The sequence below is a fragment of the Catharus ustulatus genome, chromosome 27 (assembly GCF_009819885.2).
Source record: "Catharus ustulatus isolate bCatUst1 chromosome 27, bCatUst1.pri.v2, whole genome shotgun sequence".
Classification (NCBI taxonomy): domain Eukaryota; kingdom Metazoa; phylum Chordata; class Aves; order Passeriformes; family Turdidae; genus Catharus; species Catharus ustulatus.
In genome coordinates, this window is record NC_046247.1 from 4,040,980 (window position 1) to 4,057,051 (window position 16,072).

Here is a 16,072-nt window from a genome sequence, read left to right on the forward strand (position 1 = left end):
CGGGGGAAGTCAGGGGGGGAGCTGGGCTTCTGCCCCCCTCCGGGGGTAGGAAGGGGGTGAAGGAGCCGCGGGTGCCACCGAACCTCCCATTTCCAGGAAGGCTCCCCGCGATGAACCCGGGATTTAACGAGAATGGCTGAAATCAACGGCGAAAACCTCACTCGGGTTTTTATTCCCAGCTTTTATCCGGGCTGGGATGTCCGGAGCTGCGGGAAGAGGGGCCCTGCCTCAGTTTCCCTTCGCACCCGGTCCAGCCTTCCCAGCTCCATCTGCGCTGGGATGGAAGGGATTTCAGGAATAAACGGGATTTTAGGAACAGATCTGGATTCAGGAGTAAGCGGGGTTTTAGGAGCAGATCGGGGTTCAGGAATAAATAGGATTTTAGGAGCAGATCGAGTTTCGGGGTCCCGAGGGCAGCCGAGCACCCCTGGGTGGGACCCCGTGTGGGAACTGTCCCGATCCCACAACTCCAAGGATTGAAAATCCCGAAATCCTTCCGGGGTCTCTTGAGGAGGGGCCTGGAGAGGAGGGAGCCCCGAGAGCCCCCTGCCCGCGGGCTGCGACCCCTCCCCGATTTTGGATCCCCTCCCGGTGCTGGGACTCCTCCTTAGAGCTGAGACCTTTCCTTTGGGTCCCATCCTCAGAGCTGGGACCAGCCCCCGGTGCTGCTGGGGCCCCTCCCCGGTGCTGCCCCTTCGCCCCCCGCCCCTTTCGTGGCCGGGTCCGGGAAAGGCCCGGAGGAGGAGGGTGAAGAGGAGGGTCCGGTGCCTTTGGTGCGGGATCGCTGCAGCCCTTCCCCAAATCTGCCTTCGCATCCCCCCCACAGCCCGGGCGGGATCCCCTGGAGCGTCAATCCCGGGAACAATTCCTGGAGCAGCAGGCTCTGGAATATCAACGCCTGGAGTATCAGTTCCTGGAAAATCATCTCCTGGAGCAACACCCCCCGGAGCCCAAATCCCTGGAAAATCAGCCCTTGGAATTTCAATCCCAGGAGCAGCAGCCGCTGGAATTTCAGTCCCGGAGCAGCAGCCGCTGGAATTTCAATCCCGAGAGCAGCAACCGCTGGAATTTCAATCCCGAGAGCAGCAGCCCCCAACACCCTGGAGTCAGGGGAGGGCCGCAGATCCCGAAATCCCCGCGGAGCACCGAGAGCGGCTCGGAATTCCCGGAGCAGAGGAGCGGGAGAAATCCTGGGAACAGCGGGGGAGGAGCGCGGGCAGAGCCCGGCCGGGCGGGAACTGCGGCTCGGGATGTTCCAGCCCCAGGAAAAACAGGAGCAGAATTCCAGAGGTGTCCAGAGGAGGAGATCCCTCCCCTGTGGATCCTTATCCCAGGACAAGCAGGAGGAGGAGGAGACTCCCGCCTGATCCCGATCCCAGAGTTTGGCTCCTGGAGCCCATTCCTGGCTGCTGTTCCAGCCTCAGATCCCTGGATTCCTGCTTTTTAGGGAATTTGCTGCCCCACCCCACTCCAGGGTTATTTCAGGGACTCCTTCCAGGCCCTGCTTCAAAGTCTGCATAATTTATTATCCTTAACCAGTAAAAAAGGGGAATAATTCCAGGGAATGGAAGGAACGGGGGCCAGGAGTAACAGTCAGTCCAAAAACTGGGAATTACAAACTGGGAAGGACACAGGGAGGGAATTTTGGGATAGAGACAGGAAAATTTGGGATACATAGACAGGAAATGTTGGGACAAAAAGAGAATTTTGGGACAGAGAGAGAGGAAATTTTGGGATAGAGATAGGAATTTCTGGGACACAGACAGGAAACATTAGGATACAGACAGGAAATTTTGGGACAAAAAAGGAATTTTGAGACACACAGAATTTCAGGACAAACAGGAAATTTTGGGACACACACAGGGAATTTTGGGACAGAGCAGCCTCTGCTGCAGGTGCTGGAGTTCCCAGTGAGCTGCAGGAATTCCCAGTCCAGCGAAGAGCTGCTGGATGGATCCTGGCTGGAAGCAGCTGAGCTGTCCCTGTGTCCATGCAGCCTGCAATTCCAGGAATCTTGCTGGGATTTGGGGATCTGGGGATGATTCCTCAGTGATCCCAGATCAATGTTCCTGTTTCACCACAATATCTGACAGGTCCTTGGTGCTCTCCAGCCGCAAATTCTGGGAATGGGAAGGAAAAGTCAAGTCTGCCAGGGCCAGCCTCCAGTTCCCTTTGGAATTAAATCCTGTGGGAATGAGGCTTGGGAACAACCCCAGCCCCTCCTGCTGCTGCCTGGGGGCTCTTCCAGGGAATGTGCAGGAATTTCCTCAAGGAAAAGGTAGAAAGGGGATGCCCAGGAGGGGTTGGAGTCTCCATCCCAAGGAATTCCTGGATGTGGAAGGAATCCAGGTGGGGATTGGGCACAGCTTGGAATTGGTGACCTTGGAGAGCTTTTCCAGCCTCTGGAATTCTGGGATTCTGTTCCCTTACCCAGAGTCTGAAATGCTTGGGACAGCTCTGAGGGACAAACCCTGCCCCAAGCTGGGAATGTTCCCATTCCCTGGAAAAATCGAGATGCATTGGGAATGACCTGGGATGGATTGGGAATGAGCTGCATTGCTGTATTCCAGGGGAAAAACCAGGATTCAGCTGCATCCCATGGAGTTCCCAAGATTGTGGGATGAGCTGCAATCTATGGAATGCTGGGATTGTGGGAATGGCTCCCAGCCCTCACCTTCTCGTTGGCCAGGTGCAGGAGGCACACGAAGGCCAGGGGCACCGACAGGTTGGTGGCCATGGTGGGAGGGAGCCTGTGGAACAGCAGGATCAGGATCAGAGCCCAGGAATCCCAAGGAGCAGGGATTGGATCCTGGATCTGCCAGGAAGGGTTTGCCAGCCTGGCTTTCCTGGGAACACCCACAGGGATCTTCCTGGTCCCATTCCCATTTGGGATTTTCCCATTCCCATTCTCATTTCCATCCCCATTCCTACAAGGGAGTTTCCCATTCCATTTTCATCCCCATTCCTACAAGGGAGTTTCCCATTCCATTTCCATCCCCATTCCTACAAGGGATTTTCCCATTCCTGTTCCCACCCCCATTCCCATGAGGGATTTTCCCATTGCCAATCTCAATCTCAATCCCATCCCCATCCCCTGTCCCATTCAGGATTTTCCCATTTCCATCCCCATTCCCATGAGGGATTTTCCCATCCCCATTCTCAATCCCATCCACATTCCCATTTGGGATTTTCCCCATTCCATTCCCATCCCTGACCTGTGGAGCAGATCTTTGGTGAGGTCACTCAAGGCCTTCTCTCCGACCACTTCTGGGTCCGTCCCTTCCTTGGGTTCCTCCTCCTGCTTGGGAGAAACCAGGAACTGCAGAGCCCTGAGATTCCCAGGAAAACCCCTGGAAACCTCAGTCCAAAGGGGTTTATCCCATGGAACTGGGCAGGAATTGCAGAATTCCCAGCAGGAGTTTCCCTCCCCACCTCTGCTGCCGCTCCCTGCTCTGTCAGCAGCTCCCACATGTTCTGCTTCAGCCGCCTCATGTCCATCCTCTTGGCAGTCCTGGCGTACTGGATGTTGATTTTATGGATCTGGGGAGGGAATCTGGGATTAGCTGGGATCATTGGGATCACCAGCAGGATCACAGCCACAACTGTCATCATTCCTGATTTTCTGTGGGAATAACAGCGAGGGCGGCCTGGCTGCCCAACCCCGGTGTTCAGTTTGGGAATTGTTCCTCTGGGAATGGCAATCCTGGGAATTTCTCCTTTGGGAATGGTAATCCCAGGAATTATTCCTCTGGGAATGGCAATCCCAGGAATTGTTCCTCTGGGAATTGCAATCTCAGGAATTGCTCCTTTAGGAATGGCAATCCTGGGAATTGTTCCTCTGGGAATTGCAATCTCAGGAATTGCTCCTCTGGGAATGGCAATCCTGGTGTTTAATTTGGGAACTCTTCCTCTGGGAATGACAATCTTGCTGTTTAATCTGGGAATTTTTCCTTTGGGAATGACAGTTCCAGGAATTATTCCTCTGGGAATGACAATCCCTGCCCCATCAAAGGAATCCTGGCAATCCCTGGAATCCTGCACCACTGGGGTGTCCTGGGATTTTTAACCCTGGAGATGCTGGGAGGTTTTTGCTCCAGCCCAGTGCCCAGGGAGGATTTCCCAGTGCCATGAGGAATTCCCAGTGCTCCCAGTCAGTCCCAGTCACCTTCTGGGGCTCAGCAATGAGCTCCAGCTCCCCGCAGGCCGGGACGTTCCCCCCGTTGATCCCGAAGAGCTCCGGAGCCTCGGGAGGAGCTGGGAGCTGGCTCGGGAATTCTGCAGGATTGGAATTGGGATCAGGATCAGGATCATCATCGCTGTCAGGGACCTGCAAGGACACGAGGGGGACATGACCAGAGTCACCAGAAATGTTCCAGAGGGTGGGATTGCTGCCTGGCTTCCCCATAGGATTGGGATTTATCCCCGTGGAACTGGGCCAAGTCTGAAGCCAAGGCAGGTGCAGGGAGCAGCAATCCTGAAGTTTTTCCATCCCTGGGATGTCCCAGCCTGGGATAGTGGGAGCTGTCCCATGGAAAGGCTGGGATGAGATGGGATTGATCCATCCCAAACTGGGATTCTGGATCAGAGGACACACAGGGATCCCAGGATTTATCTCAATCCAAATCCCAGCCAGCCCTGGAGGGGCCTGGAAGGAAGCGAAATTCCAGGAGGGATCAGCTCTGAGGGGAGGGATGGAATTCCCTCTCCTGGAAAAAGCTGGGATGGAATTCCTGCAGCTCCTCCTTGGCAAATCCATCCCTGGGAATGTCCCAGGCTGGGCTGGACACCAGGAGGGCCCTGAGGAATTCCCTGGGCAGGGATACTCTGGCTGTACCTGCAGGGCGGGGCAGAAGTTGGAGGTGTCGTTGGGATTGTTGTAGTCGTAATCCTCAATCCCAGCCTCGGTATCCAAGGCTCCCACTGGATCTGAGCTCCGGCTGAGCTGGGGGAAAAGATTCCAAAATATTCCTGGAAAAAGGCTGGGCCTCTGGGATCACCCCCTGGGATGATTCCTTGGGATGATTCCCCCCTAGGATGATTCCTTCAGGAATTCTCTCACCTTGACCAGGGGTTTTAGGAAGAGCTGCCCCAGATTTTGAGGCTCGTAGTTGAAGTCTGCAGGGAGCGTGGTGCCCCGGAGGTTTTGGTTTTCCAGGATGGATTTGGCCAAAGTTGTGGATGCCTGGGAATGGAATCAGACAGTTCCATGGAAAAATGGGAAGCTCCAGCAGCTTTCCATGGAAAAGCAGGGAGTGTTTTGTGTGGAAAGGGGCAGGTCTGCAGTGCCTCCCACACACAAAATCCCAGGAATTCCAGGGGCTCTGTGGGCACCTTGGTCTTACGGAAATGGGTCTGGAAGTCGATGTCCTCCTGGAAATCCAACTCGAAAACCTTCCTGGGAATCCTCCGCCGGGAATCCTTCTCCAGGCCTGGGGCTGCTGAGGGACAGAGGGAGGAAAAAGGGAAGGGGGGAAAAAGGGGAAGGAAGGATTCCAGGAAGGAAAGAATGGAAAAAGAGAAGGAAGAAAGGAAGGATGGAAGGAAGGATGGAAGGAAGGAAGAGATGGGGCTGTCACTGCCTGGCTCGTTCCCAACTGGAACATCCCCTCCAGGCAAAGGATTTTTCCCCTTTTTTATGAGAAAGCAGCTGGGATCAGCCTCAGCTCCCAGGTATCTGTGGATTTTTGTGGGAGCAGAAACCAATCAAGATATGGGGATGAAGAAGTGCCATGGGATTTTGGGAAGGAATTAGAGATCTTCCCATGCCAGAATCCCAGGACTGGAGCCCTCCCCACCCCAGAATCCCAGGACTGGAGCCCTTCCCATGCCAGAATCCCAGGACTGGAGCCCTCCCTATCCCAGAAATCCCAACACTGGAGCCCTTCCCATCCCAGAATCCCAGGACTGGAACTTTTCCCATGCTGCAATCCCAGGGCTCTCAGGGCACTCACGGGGCTGCCGGGGCCGGAAGCGCCAGTGCTCAGGGCCGGCCCACATGGCGAGGGTGCGGGGGCTGAAGTAGGAATATTCGCTGGGATTCAGGGACACGTGCAGGCTCAGCGTGCCGATGTCACCGTCACCAAAGGGAGCTCCCTCTGCCCTGCAACAGGAACAGCAGGGCTCAGCATTCCTGGGATTTGTTATCCCTGACCAGCATTCCTGTGGCATTCCCAGGATTTGTTATCCCTGCTCAGCATTCCCAGGGTTTGTTATCCCTGCTCAGCACTCCTGGAATTTGTTATCCCTGCTCAGCATTCCCAGGGTTTGTTATCCCTGCTCAGCATTCTCAGGATTTGTTATCCCTGCTCAGAATTCCTGTGGCATTCCCAGGATTTGTTATCCCTGCTCAGCATTCCCAGGATTTGTTATCCCTGCTCAGCACTCCCAGAATTTGCTATCCCTGCACAGAATTCCTGGGATTTGTTATCCCTGCTCAGCATTCCTGTGGCATTCCCAGGATTTGTTATCCTTGCTCAGCATTCTCAGGATTTGTTAGCCCTGCTCAGAATTCCTATGGCATTCCTGGGATTTGTTATCCCTGCTCAGCATTCCCAGGGTTTGTTATGCCTGCTCAGAATTCCCAGAATTTGCTATCACTGCTCAGAATTCCCAGGATTTGTTATCCCTGCTCAGCATTCCCAGGATTTGTTAACGCTGCTCAGCATTCTCAGGATTTGTTATCCCTGCTCACAATTCCTGCAGCATTCCCAGGATTTGTTATCCCTGCTCAGAATTCCCTCAGCATTCCCAGGATTTGTTATCCCTGCTCAGCATTCCTGGGATTTGTTATGCCTGCTCAGCATTCCCAGAATTTGTTATCCCTGCTCAGCATTCCCTCAGCATTCCCAGGACTTGTTATCCCTGCTCAGCATTCCCAGGATTTGTTAGCCCTGCTCAGAATTCCTGTGGCATTCCCAGGATTTGTTATCCCTGTTCCAGCTCCAGGAGTGAGGCACTGGGGGCTCCAGAACCTTGGTTCTGCTGGAAAACCACCTGGATTTGCCAAAGTTCTCCTTGGAAGGCAGAGAGATCCCTGGAATACATTCCTGGATGCACCCAGGACTGGAGCAGGAAATGAGCTCCTCACAACAACTGGTGATTCCTCCCTGGGCGCTGGGAATTCCTCCCTGGAATTCCCCCCAGCCCAAATCCCAGCCCTGGATCCCCATCCCCACCTCTTGCTGTTCTCCTGGGGTTCTGGGCTCCTGTCTCCATCTGGAGAATCGGGTGGGAATTCCAGCTGGGAGGGGGCCCAGCCCTCCCCGTTGTCGCTGTCGGGATCCAGGTTGGGATCGAACACCTGCTCGCTCCTGCGGAACTTCTCCAGGAGCGCCGACACCGACTGCAACACAGGAATGTGCCTGGGTCAGGAATCCCTGCCTGGATCAGAAATCCCTGCCTGGATCAGGAATCCCTGCCTAGAATGGGAATCCCTGCCTGGATCAGGAATTCTCCTCTGGATCGGGAATCCCTGCCTGGATCAGGAATTCTCCTCTGGATTGGGAATCCCTGCCTGGATTGGGAATTCTCCTCTGGATTGGGAATTCTCCTCTGGATCAGGAATCCCTGCCAGTATTGGGAATTCTGCCTGGAGCAAGAATTTTCCTCTGGATCAGGAATCCCTGCCTGGAGTGGGAATCCCTGCCTGGGGCAGGAATTTTCCTCTGGATCAGGAATCCCTGCCTGGGGTGGGAATTCTCCTCTGGATCGGGAATCCCTGCCTGGATCAGGAATTCCTGCCTGCATTGGGAATTCTCCTCTGGATCAGAAATCCCTGCCTGGATGGGGAATTCCTGCCTGGACTGGGAATCCCTGCCTGGGGTGGGAATTCTCCTCTGGATCAGGAATCCCTGCCTGGACTGGGAATTCTCCTCTGGATCGGGAATCCCTGCCTGGATCAGGAATTCTCCTCTGGATCAGAAATCCCTGCCTGGATCAGAAATCTCTGCCTGGATCAGGAATCCCTGCCTGGATCGGGAATTCTCCTCTGGATCAGGAATCCCTGCCTGGGGCAGGAATCCCTGCCTGGATCAGGAATTCACGCCACCCCAGGGGTCAGGAATTCTGCCTGGATCAGGAATTCCCAATCTGGATCAGGAATATCCACCCACCTCGTTATGGGTCTCCTCATCCCACTTGGTGAACTGGAATCCAGCCAGGGAGGAGCAGATCCGGCGTTTTTCCAGGCACGGGGCCAGCAGGGCTGCAGAGAGGTGGGATACAGGGGAAGAATTCCTGGGATACCAGCAGGAATTCCCACCTGGATCAGGAATTCCCAACCTGGCTCAGGACCTCAAACCTCCAAAATTCCTGCACAGGATCTGAAATTCAGGAATTCCCACCTGGTTCAGGACCTCAAACCCCCACAATTCCCAGTTTTCCAGCAGCCTGAGCAGCGAAGAAGGGCCCGGGAAAACGAGTTAGATAAGGGGAAAAAAGGCAGAGGGGAAAAAGGCAGGGGGGAAAAAGGCTGGTATTTACCTTTGAGCCCAGCCACAGGGACAGGGTGGGAGCTGGGCAGGGCCAGGCTCTCTGAGGAGGAGGGCAGGGGGACAATGTCCGAGTGGAAAAGGAGGCGGCTCTGGAAGCTCTGGCAGCGCAGCCCCGTCAGGAAAATCCCAGCGGTGCTGCACTCATCAAAGGAGGCAGCTGTTCTCTGGAACATGGGATCCACCTGGAAATCCAGGAATGGGAATTAGGGAATGGGAATCAGAGAATGGGGATCAGAGAATGGGACAGAAATCAGGAAATGAAGATGGGAATCGGGAAACAGGAATCAGGGAATGGACATGGGAATTGGAGAATGGGGATCAGGGAATGGAGACAGGAATAGAGGAATGGAGAGAGGAATGGGGGAATGGGGATGAGAATCCAGGAATAGAGAGGGGAACCAGAGAACAGGGATGGGAATCAGGGAATGGAGATGGGAATTGGAGAATGGGGATCAGGGAATAGAGATGGGAATTGGAGAATGGGGATCAGGGAATGGAGATGGGAATTGGGCAATGGGAATAGGGGAATGGAGAGGGGAATCCAGGAATGAATTCCCTCTGATCCCAAAGGAAAACGAGCCCCATGTCTCCTTCCCACCCCTGGGAGTGTCCCAGGTCAGGCTGGACCAGCCTGGCAGAGTGGGAAGTGCTGGAATGGGATGAGCTGAGGGGTCACTTCCAAGCCAAGGCATTCTAGGATTCCAAGTGCTGGATTTTTAGGATTAAATTCTTCCCTCTGCGCCCCTGGATCATCCCTGGGAGTGTCCCAGTCTGGGACAGTGGGAGCTGTTCCTCCCCATGGGAAGGCTGGGATGAGATGGGATTGATCCATCTCAAACTGGGATTCTGGGATCAGGGGACAAACAGGGACAGGAGCATCCCAGGATTTATCCCAATCCCAGCCAGCCCTGGATGGGGCTGGTAGGAAGGGAAGCTCCAGGAGGGATCAGCTCTGAGGGGAGGGATGGAATTCCCTCTCCTGGAAAAGGCTGGGATGGAATTCCTGCAGCTCCTCTCTGGTAAATCCATCCCTGGGAATGTCCCAGGCCAGGCTGGAGTGGGCTGGCATGGTGACCTTGGCTGGGATTTAAAGCCCTTCCACCCCAAACCATTCCAGGATCCTTTTCCCAGCCTGAACTCCCACAGTGGTGGCTCTGAGATGCCAGGGGAATGGAAAAGCAGGAAAGCAGGGATGGGGAGGATGAGGAGGAAGCCGAGCTCACCTCGTGCCTGCGGGTGGCCTCGGACACGTTGATGTTGCTCAGGTTCTGCTCAATGGTTTTGAAGCTGTGCTTCTTCTTTGGCTTTGCTTCTTTCCTGGCAGCCCCAGGGCCTGGGCTGGAGTCTGGCATGGAAAAAGGAACAAATCCCACCTCAAAATATGGGCTGGAATATCCCAAAGGAGGGAGAAAACCTGGAATCTGTGCAACAAACTGCAGCGGGTTGGAATTCCTCAGGTGGGATCTGCTGGGATGAGCAATGTCCCAGAGGCTTTTTATGGATTCCACTGGGCAAAAACTGCCCCTGCTTGATCCTAAACTTCTCCTATCTAATCCCAAACTGCTCCTATCTAATCCCAAACTGCTCCTATCTAATCCCAAACTGCTCCTGTTTGACCCCAAACTGCCCCTGCCTGATCCCAAACTTCTCCTATCTAATCCCAGACTGCCCCTGCCTGATCCCAAACTGAAATCTGAAATCACTGAGTGACAGATCCAGCTCCTCCTCCCATCCCTCCCTGCTCCAGCATCCCAGGAGAACCACCCTGGAATCTCCCAGCCCTTGGAGAATTCAATTAATCCCAAATCTATTTGAAACTCCCAACTCCAAAAGCGCACTGAGGCTCCTCCTATTGCTGGGTGGGAAATGAGGGAATTTCCCAGGATTTTGGAGAGGAAAAGAGGGAGTTCCCACCTTCCTGGGAGGTGTCTGGGTCCTTGGCAGGGGCAGGCTCCTTGCCCAGGTGGCTCAGGACCTTGAAGGTGTCGGCATGGACAGAATCCACACGCACAGCATAGATCTTGGCGCTGGCATCCAGAGTCCCGGCTGCCACCTGCAGAGGAACAGCGAATACAGCTGGAAAAAATCTCACCTGGAGCATCCCAGAGCTGATTTCCCAAGTGCTCTGCACCCCCAGGAAAATCATGGATAACAGGCAGATAACAGGTGAAAGCTATGGATCTCCCCCAAAGGGGTGTTTTCTCCATAGCTCACTTTGATTTTTGGGGGCATCATGGCTAAAAAATCCTTTAGGAATTATTGAGTTCAGCCATGGGGAGAAGCAGAGAGGGATGGGTTGGATCTGCCAGGACCTTTCCTTCCTCAGGATCACCTCCTTGGGATCATCCCATTTTCCCAAAGCATGAAGAGGTGAAGGGGATGAAATTCCAAGGGTCTTTTCCAAGCCCAGACCCCACCAGGAAGGCCAAGACCCCACCCCAGTGACACCAGAGCCCCTTCTCCCATCCCTTCCTCAGGAGCTCCTGGGAACCACATTCCAAACTCCTGTCCCTGCTTATCATGCAGGAATTCACCTTTCCCTCCCAACAATTTTCCCCAGCAAGTTCTTGGATCAGAACCAGCCCAGCACCACCTTCCTTCCTTTCCCAAAACTTCTGAGGTCTCCCAAGTCCTGCTTTGAATCTTTTTTGAACACCACAACTAGGAGCACTCGGCTTTTCAAGGTGCCTCCGATTCCTGCTGCCTCTCCCAGGGAGTTTTGGTGGCAGCAATAGAGGTTTCACATTAATTAATCCCAGTGTTAATTGGAGGTGGAAACAAATGAGCAGCAGGGACCCCTCTGACCTGGAAGTTGGTGAGCTCCGAGTTCTTCTGCTTCAGGATGTCAGTCATGTAATCGATCAGGTGCAGCCCAAAGGCATTTTTGGTGGTGATTTTCTGCAACAAAGCACAGCTGGGGACCCTTCTCCTGGCCAGGGCCACCCTGGGGACCCAGGGGACAGCCTGGGTGGCACTGGGGGAGGGCAACACCAGCCTGGCAGTGGCCACGGTTTCCTCTTGGCAGAGGAATGGGGAGAGGTTGGAGAGATGGACAGAGAATTGTCTGTAATTTAATAGAGAATTGTTTGAAATTCAAACTCGGGCAGGTCCTGCAGTTGGGGAGGGCCAGCCCTGCACACTGGCACAGGCTGGAGGTGATCCCTGTGGAGAAGGAGCTGAGGGACAGCAAAGTGTCCCTGACTAGCAGAGTGTCCTGGGGACCAGACCACCAGGGATCACTGGGAAGAGCATTCCCATCAGGTCAGGGAGGGATCCAGCCCGAGGGTGTCCAGCTCCAGCATCATCAGGACAGGAGAGACAAGGAGCTCCAGCGGAGGGGGACAAAGATGAGGGATCTGGAGCATCTCATCCCTGATGATCAAAGGCTGAGGGAGCTGGGGCTGGGCAGAGAGGGGATCTCAGCCCTAAATATCCAAGGGCAATGTGGGAGGATGCATCCAGGCTCTGCTCCATGGGGCCCAGCCACAGGATGAGAGGAACAGGCAGGAACTGATGCCCGGGAAATGCCACAGGAATTTTTTTCCTGGGATTGCCTAGAGATACTCCAGAACCGTGTAGACAGAATCCACGTGCTGTGGGGTGGTCCTGCTGGCACCAGACACCTTTAACCTGCCCCACCCCGAAGTGTTTCCAACCCGGCCCGAACCGCGCTGAGCGGGTTTTAAACCCCCCAGGGCCTAAACGCGGCTGCTCCGACTCACATTCTCGGTGGAGAGCTTGATGCAGGTGCTGTAGTGCTCCGCGATCTGCGCGTTGCTCCAGTGGGACAGCGGCGGCTGCCAAGCCTCGGGCCTGCGGGACACAGAGGGCTCGGTGACCGGGCTGCCCCTCAGCCTGGGACACAGCGGTGTCGGTGACCGGGCTCCCCCTCAGCCTGGGACACAGCGGTGTCGGTGACCGGGCTGCCCCTCAGCCTGGGACACAGCGGTGTCGGTGACCGGGCTGCCCCTCAGTCCGGGACACAGCGGTGTCGGTGACCGGGCTGCCCCTCAGCCTGGGACACAGAGGGCTCGGTGGCCGGGCTCCCCCTCAGCCTGGGACACAGCGGTGTCGGTGACCGGGCTCCCCCGCTCTCAGCCCAGGCCCTGGGCACCGATCCTACCTGAGCGAGGGTGAGCCGAGGCCCTGTAGCGACGAGTCCACGGCCCTGGAGCGACGGCGCTGGCGCCTCTCGGTCTCATCATCGTTGCCGGGACACTCAGCGAGCACGGGAGTGCCGGTGCTGCCGAGGGCCCGCGGGGTTGGCGAGAGCAAGGAGGTGGTGGCGGTAGCGGCGGCGGCGGCAGCGGCGCGGGGGGCGCGGGCGGCCATGGCTGCGGCTCCGCGCCGCGCTGAGGGGGAGCCCGCCCTCTCCGGGGCCACGCCCCCTTCGCGCCTTCTGCCCAATCAGCGCGCGGGGTGCCAGCCTGGCAGCCAATCAGTGCGCGGCGCTCCCGCCCCCGAGGCGGGTTTGAACGGCGGCGCGCGCTCGGTAACGGCCGTGGGGGGGGGCGAGGGGGAGGGGCTGTGCTGTGAGGGAGCCGGGGGCGGGGGGGACGGGAAGGGGCGGCCTCGCCATTTCCCCGATCCCGTAATTCCCGGCTCTGGGATGGGAGCGGAGCGGGCTCCGCAGCCCCGGTGCTGCCCTGGAACACCCCGGGAGGAGGAGGAGCCGTCTGAGCAACACTGCTTATCTCGGAATCAGTGAGGTTGGAATCTTTGGGATCCCCGTGTCGAAGCTGGGCCCGATTCCCACCTTGGCACTGAGTGCCCGATATGGCCCGGGGCCCTCCAGGTGTGCCCCGACATTCCCTGTGACCCTCCGGGTGTAATTCCCACATTCCCTGTGACTCTCCGGGTGTAATTCCCACATTCCCTGTGACTCTCCAGGTGTAATTCCCACATTCCCTGTGAAGCTCACCGGCTCTGGGAGAGCACCGAGAGGGAAATAAATCCTTGGCTTTTCCTTGTGGAGCATCCCTTGTGCTCTGGGAGCTTTAGGGGAAAATTAGGATGGCCTGGATGTCCCCAAAGCTTGGGAATTCCATTGCATTCCGAAGTTTGACCTGAACCCACCCGGAGCAGGAGCTTTTCCAGCATTCCCAGGCCGGTATTCCCGGCTGAACCCTTGGATTTAGGGATGAACCCTTGGCTTTAGGGGTGAACCTTTGGATTTCGGGATGCTGCCGTTTTTCCCGGCGGCTTTTCCCGACTGTGCCACTGGATGGAGCAGGAGAGAAAGCCACGGACTGATAGCCGCAGGAGTTCGGGAATGATTTCCAGGATTTCCTCTCCCTGTAGGAGCAGCCGAGGGATCACAGAATCATGGAATTGTTGAGCTTGGAAAACACCTTTAGGATCATCAACCCCGAGCTCCAGCGCGGGATGGAGCTGTGGGATCACCCAGGGGAAATCTGGATTTAGGGAATGGGGGTTTTGCCATCCAGGCTATTCCAGGCTCCCGGGAAGGGCCGATCCAAGGAAACGCTGCTCCCTGGGAGTGCCCAGCCCTGTCCTCGGGACGGGGGTGACAGTCGGGTTTTCATAGAACCCCCTCCAAACACAACCATCATTTCCAAAAGAGAAAAAATCCCATTTTTCCTAAGGAATATGTGGATTTAGAGGCAGTCCTTAACCCTCGAATCCCAGTTTTATTTTGGCTCCATCCATCCCTCCGGGCTCGATTCCCACGCCAGGAGGGAGCCGGAGGGATCTCAGCTCTGCCTCCATCCAACCCCAAAAATGGCAAAGGAGTCAAGGCTTGGAGCCCTGAATCTCCTTGGAAGAGCAGCCTGGAATCTCCTTGGACGATTCCAAACACCCGGGAGGCCCCGGATAACTCCCAAACCTCGAGTATCTGAAACACTTTTGGTTTTTTGTTTTTTTTTTTTATTGTCCCCCTGATAATTTGGGGGCTGAGCAATGGGGTCGGTCCCTTCCCTCGGCTGTTCCAGGAGAACAGGAGAGGCTGGAAAATCCCAGGCTGAGTTGGGGATGTGTTTTCCCGGGAGCAGCCCCCGCTTTCCGTGGCTACGGTAAACAAATCAATCTCTGCATCCCGGAGGAGACTCCCAGGAACTCGGATGGATTTTATGCCCAGATAAATCATTCCTGCCCTGGCAACCGCGCCGGATTTTTCCCCGGCATCAGCAGTGCCGGCGAGGGCAGGAGCATTCCCGGATGGAAGTGGGAATTGAGGGAATGAATCATTGTGACAGCTACGGTGCAAATGGCTTTGATCCTTTCCCGGCTCCATAAATCCCTGCCAGGACTCGGGAAAGGTTCGGTTTCCAGCTCCCCACATTCCAGAGGGGTTTGGATTCCTGAAATCCCCAGGATTGGGGATGCTCCTGGGTACAGGGAGAGGTTTCCTTCAGGAGCTGGGCAGGAGGAATTGTGAGCTGTGGGCTTTTCCAGCCGGGCTCAGGAAGGGTTTGGGAGGATTTGGGGAAAGGGGAGGAAATGAGGATTGGAAACCTTGCCGTGAATGGGCAGGGAATCCCAGCCCTGGGACCAACTGACCATCCCCAGCCCATTCCAAGTCCCTTCCCTGCCTCATTCCCAGCCCATTCCAAGTCCATTCTCTGCCCCATTCCCAGCCCATTCCCTGCCCCATTCCCTGAAGGGAAGCCTGGCAAAGACCTTGGATTTGGGATTTCAGGGCATCCTCCCCCTGCTTTCCCCTTCCAGGGCTGTGTCCATCCCTGCTGGCAGCTCCAGGGCTGTGTTGGGAGCTGGAGGTGCAGGGAAAGCTCGGGAGAGGGAAATGGGTTGGATCTCTCCAAGATTTTATTGGGAAGCTCTGCCCTGCCTGGCTGCTGCACACAGCTCACATCCAGCTGGGATGGATTCTTTTCCCTTTAGTGGGAATGATCTGGAAGAGGCTGGAGCACGACAAAGCATGGGATGGCCCCAATCCCTTCTCCTGCCCCTGGGAATGGCCCCAATCCCTTCTCCTGCTCCTGGGAACGGCCCCAATCCCTTCTCCTGCCCCTCATTCAGTGGGAATGGCCCAAATCCCTTCTCCTGCCCCTGGGAATGGCCCCAATCCCTTCTCCTGCCCCTGGGAACGGCCCCAATCCCTTCTCCTGCCCCTGGGAACGGCCCCAATCCCTTCTCCTGCCCCTCATTCCCTGGGAATGGCTCCAATCCCTTCTCCTATCCTTTGGAATGGCCTCAATTCCTTCTCCTGCTACCCTAGGAACAGCCCAAATCCCTTCTCTTGCCCCTTATTCTGTGGGAACGGCCCCAATCCCTTCTCCTGCTCCCCTGGGAATGGCCCCAATCCCTTCTCCTGCCCCTGGGAGTGGCCCCAATCCCTTCTCCTATCCCTTGGAATTGCTCCAATCCCTTCTATCCCTTGGAATGGCCCCAATCCCTTCTCCTACTCCCCTGGGAATGGTCCCAATCCCTTCTCCTGCCCCACATTCCCTGAGAATGGCCCCAATCCCTTCTCCTGCCCCTCATTCCCTGGGAATGGCCCCAATCCCTTCTCCTACCCCTCATTCCCAATGAGTAGTGACAATCTGAACTTTGGTGCTCCCTTTCCTTGTGTTTTATCCCCAATTCTTGTGCCACAA

General features: G+C 56.0%; 1 protein-coding gene across 2 annotated transcripts; it reads right to left on the minus strand.

Annotated features, from left to right (window-relative positions):
• Nucleotides 1–1,505: 1,505 nt before the first annotated feature.
• Nucleotides 1,506–12,824, minus strand: NCAPH (non-SMC condensin I complex subunit H). Of its 2 annotated transcripts, none has more exons than XM_033081470.1 (17): nt 12,616–12,824; nt 12,215–12,305; nt 11,298–11,390; nt 10,407–10,545; nt 9,716–9,837; nt 8,482–8,674; nt 8,112–8,203; nt 7,176–7,342; nt 5,952–6,100; nt 5,332–5,435; nt 5,060–5,182; nt 4,835–4,942; nt 4,166–4,327; nt 3,433–3,540; nt 3,216–3,298; nt 2,675–2,750; nt 1,506–2,120 (listed from the first exon to the last, which is right to left on the minus strand). In XM_033081470.1, exons 1-17 carry the CDS (start codon nt 12,822–12,824, stop codon nt 2,061–2,063), a joined length of 2,079 nt encoding a protein of 692 aa, XP_032937361.1. In that variant the 3' UTR covers nt 1,506–2,060. The 2 variants fall into 2 exon arrangements, with proteins under 2 accessions (XP_032937361.1, XP_032937360.1); XM_033081469.1 differs by having other exon boundaries at nt 5,332–5,438.
• Between the last annotated feature and the right edge of the window lie 3,248 nt (nt 12,825–16,072).

Coding starts and splice junctions, on each gene's coding strand:
- NCAPH (XM_033081469.1), bottom strand. CDS start 12,824: ATGGCCGCCCGCGCCCCCCGCGCCGCTGCCGCCGCCGCCGCTACCGCC. Junction 12,306..12,615: donor CTCGGCTCACCCTCGCTCAG/GTAGGATCGGTG, acceptor TGTGTCCCGCAG/GCCCGAGGCTTGGCAGCCGC. Junction 3,299..3,432: donor AGCAGGGAGCGGCAGCAGAG/GTGGGGAGGGAA, acceptor TCTCCCAAGCAG/GAGGAGGAACCCAAGGAAGG.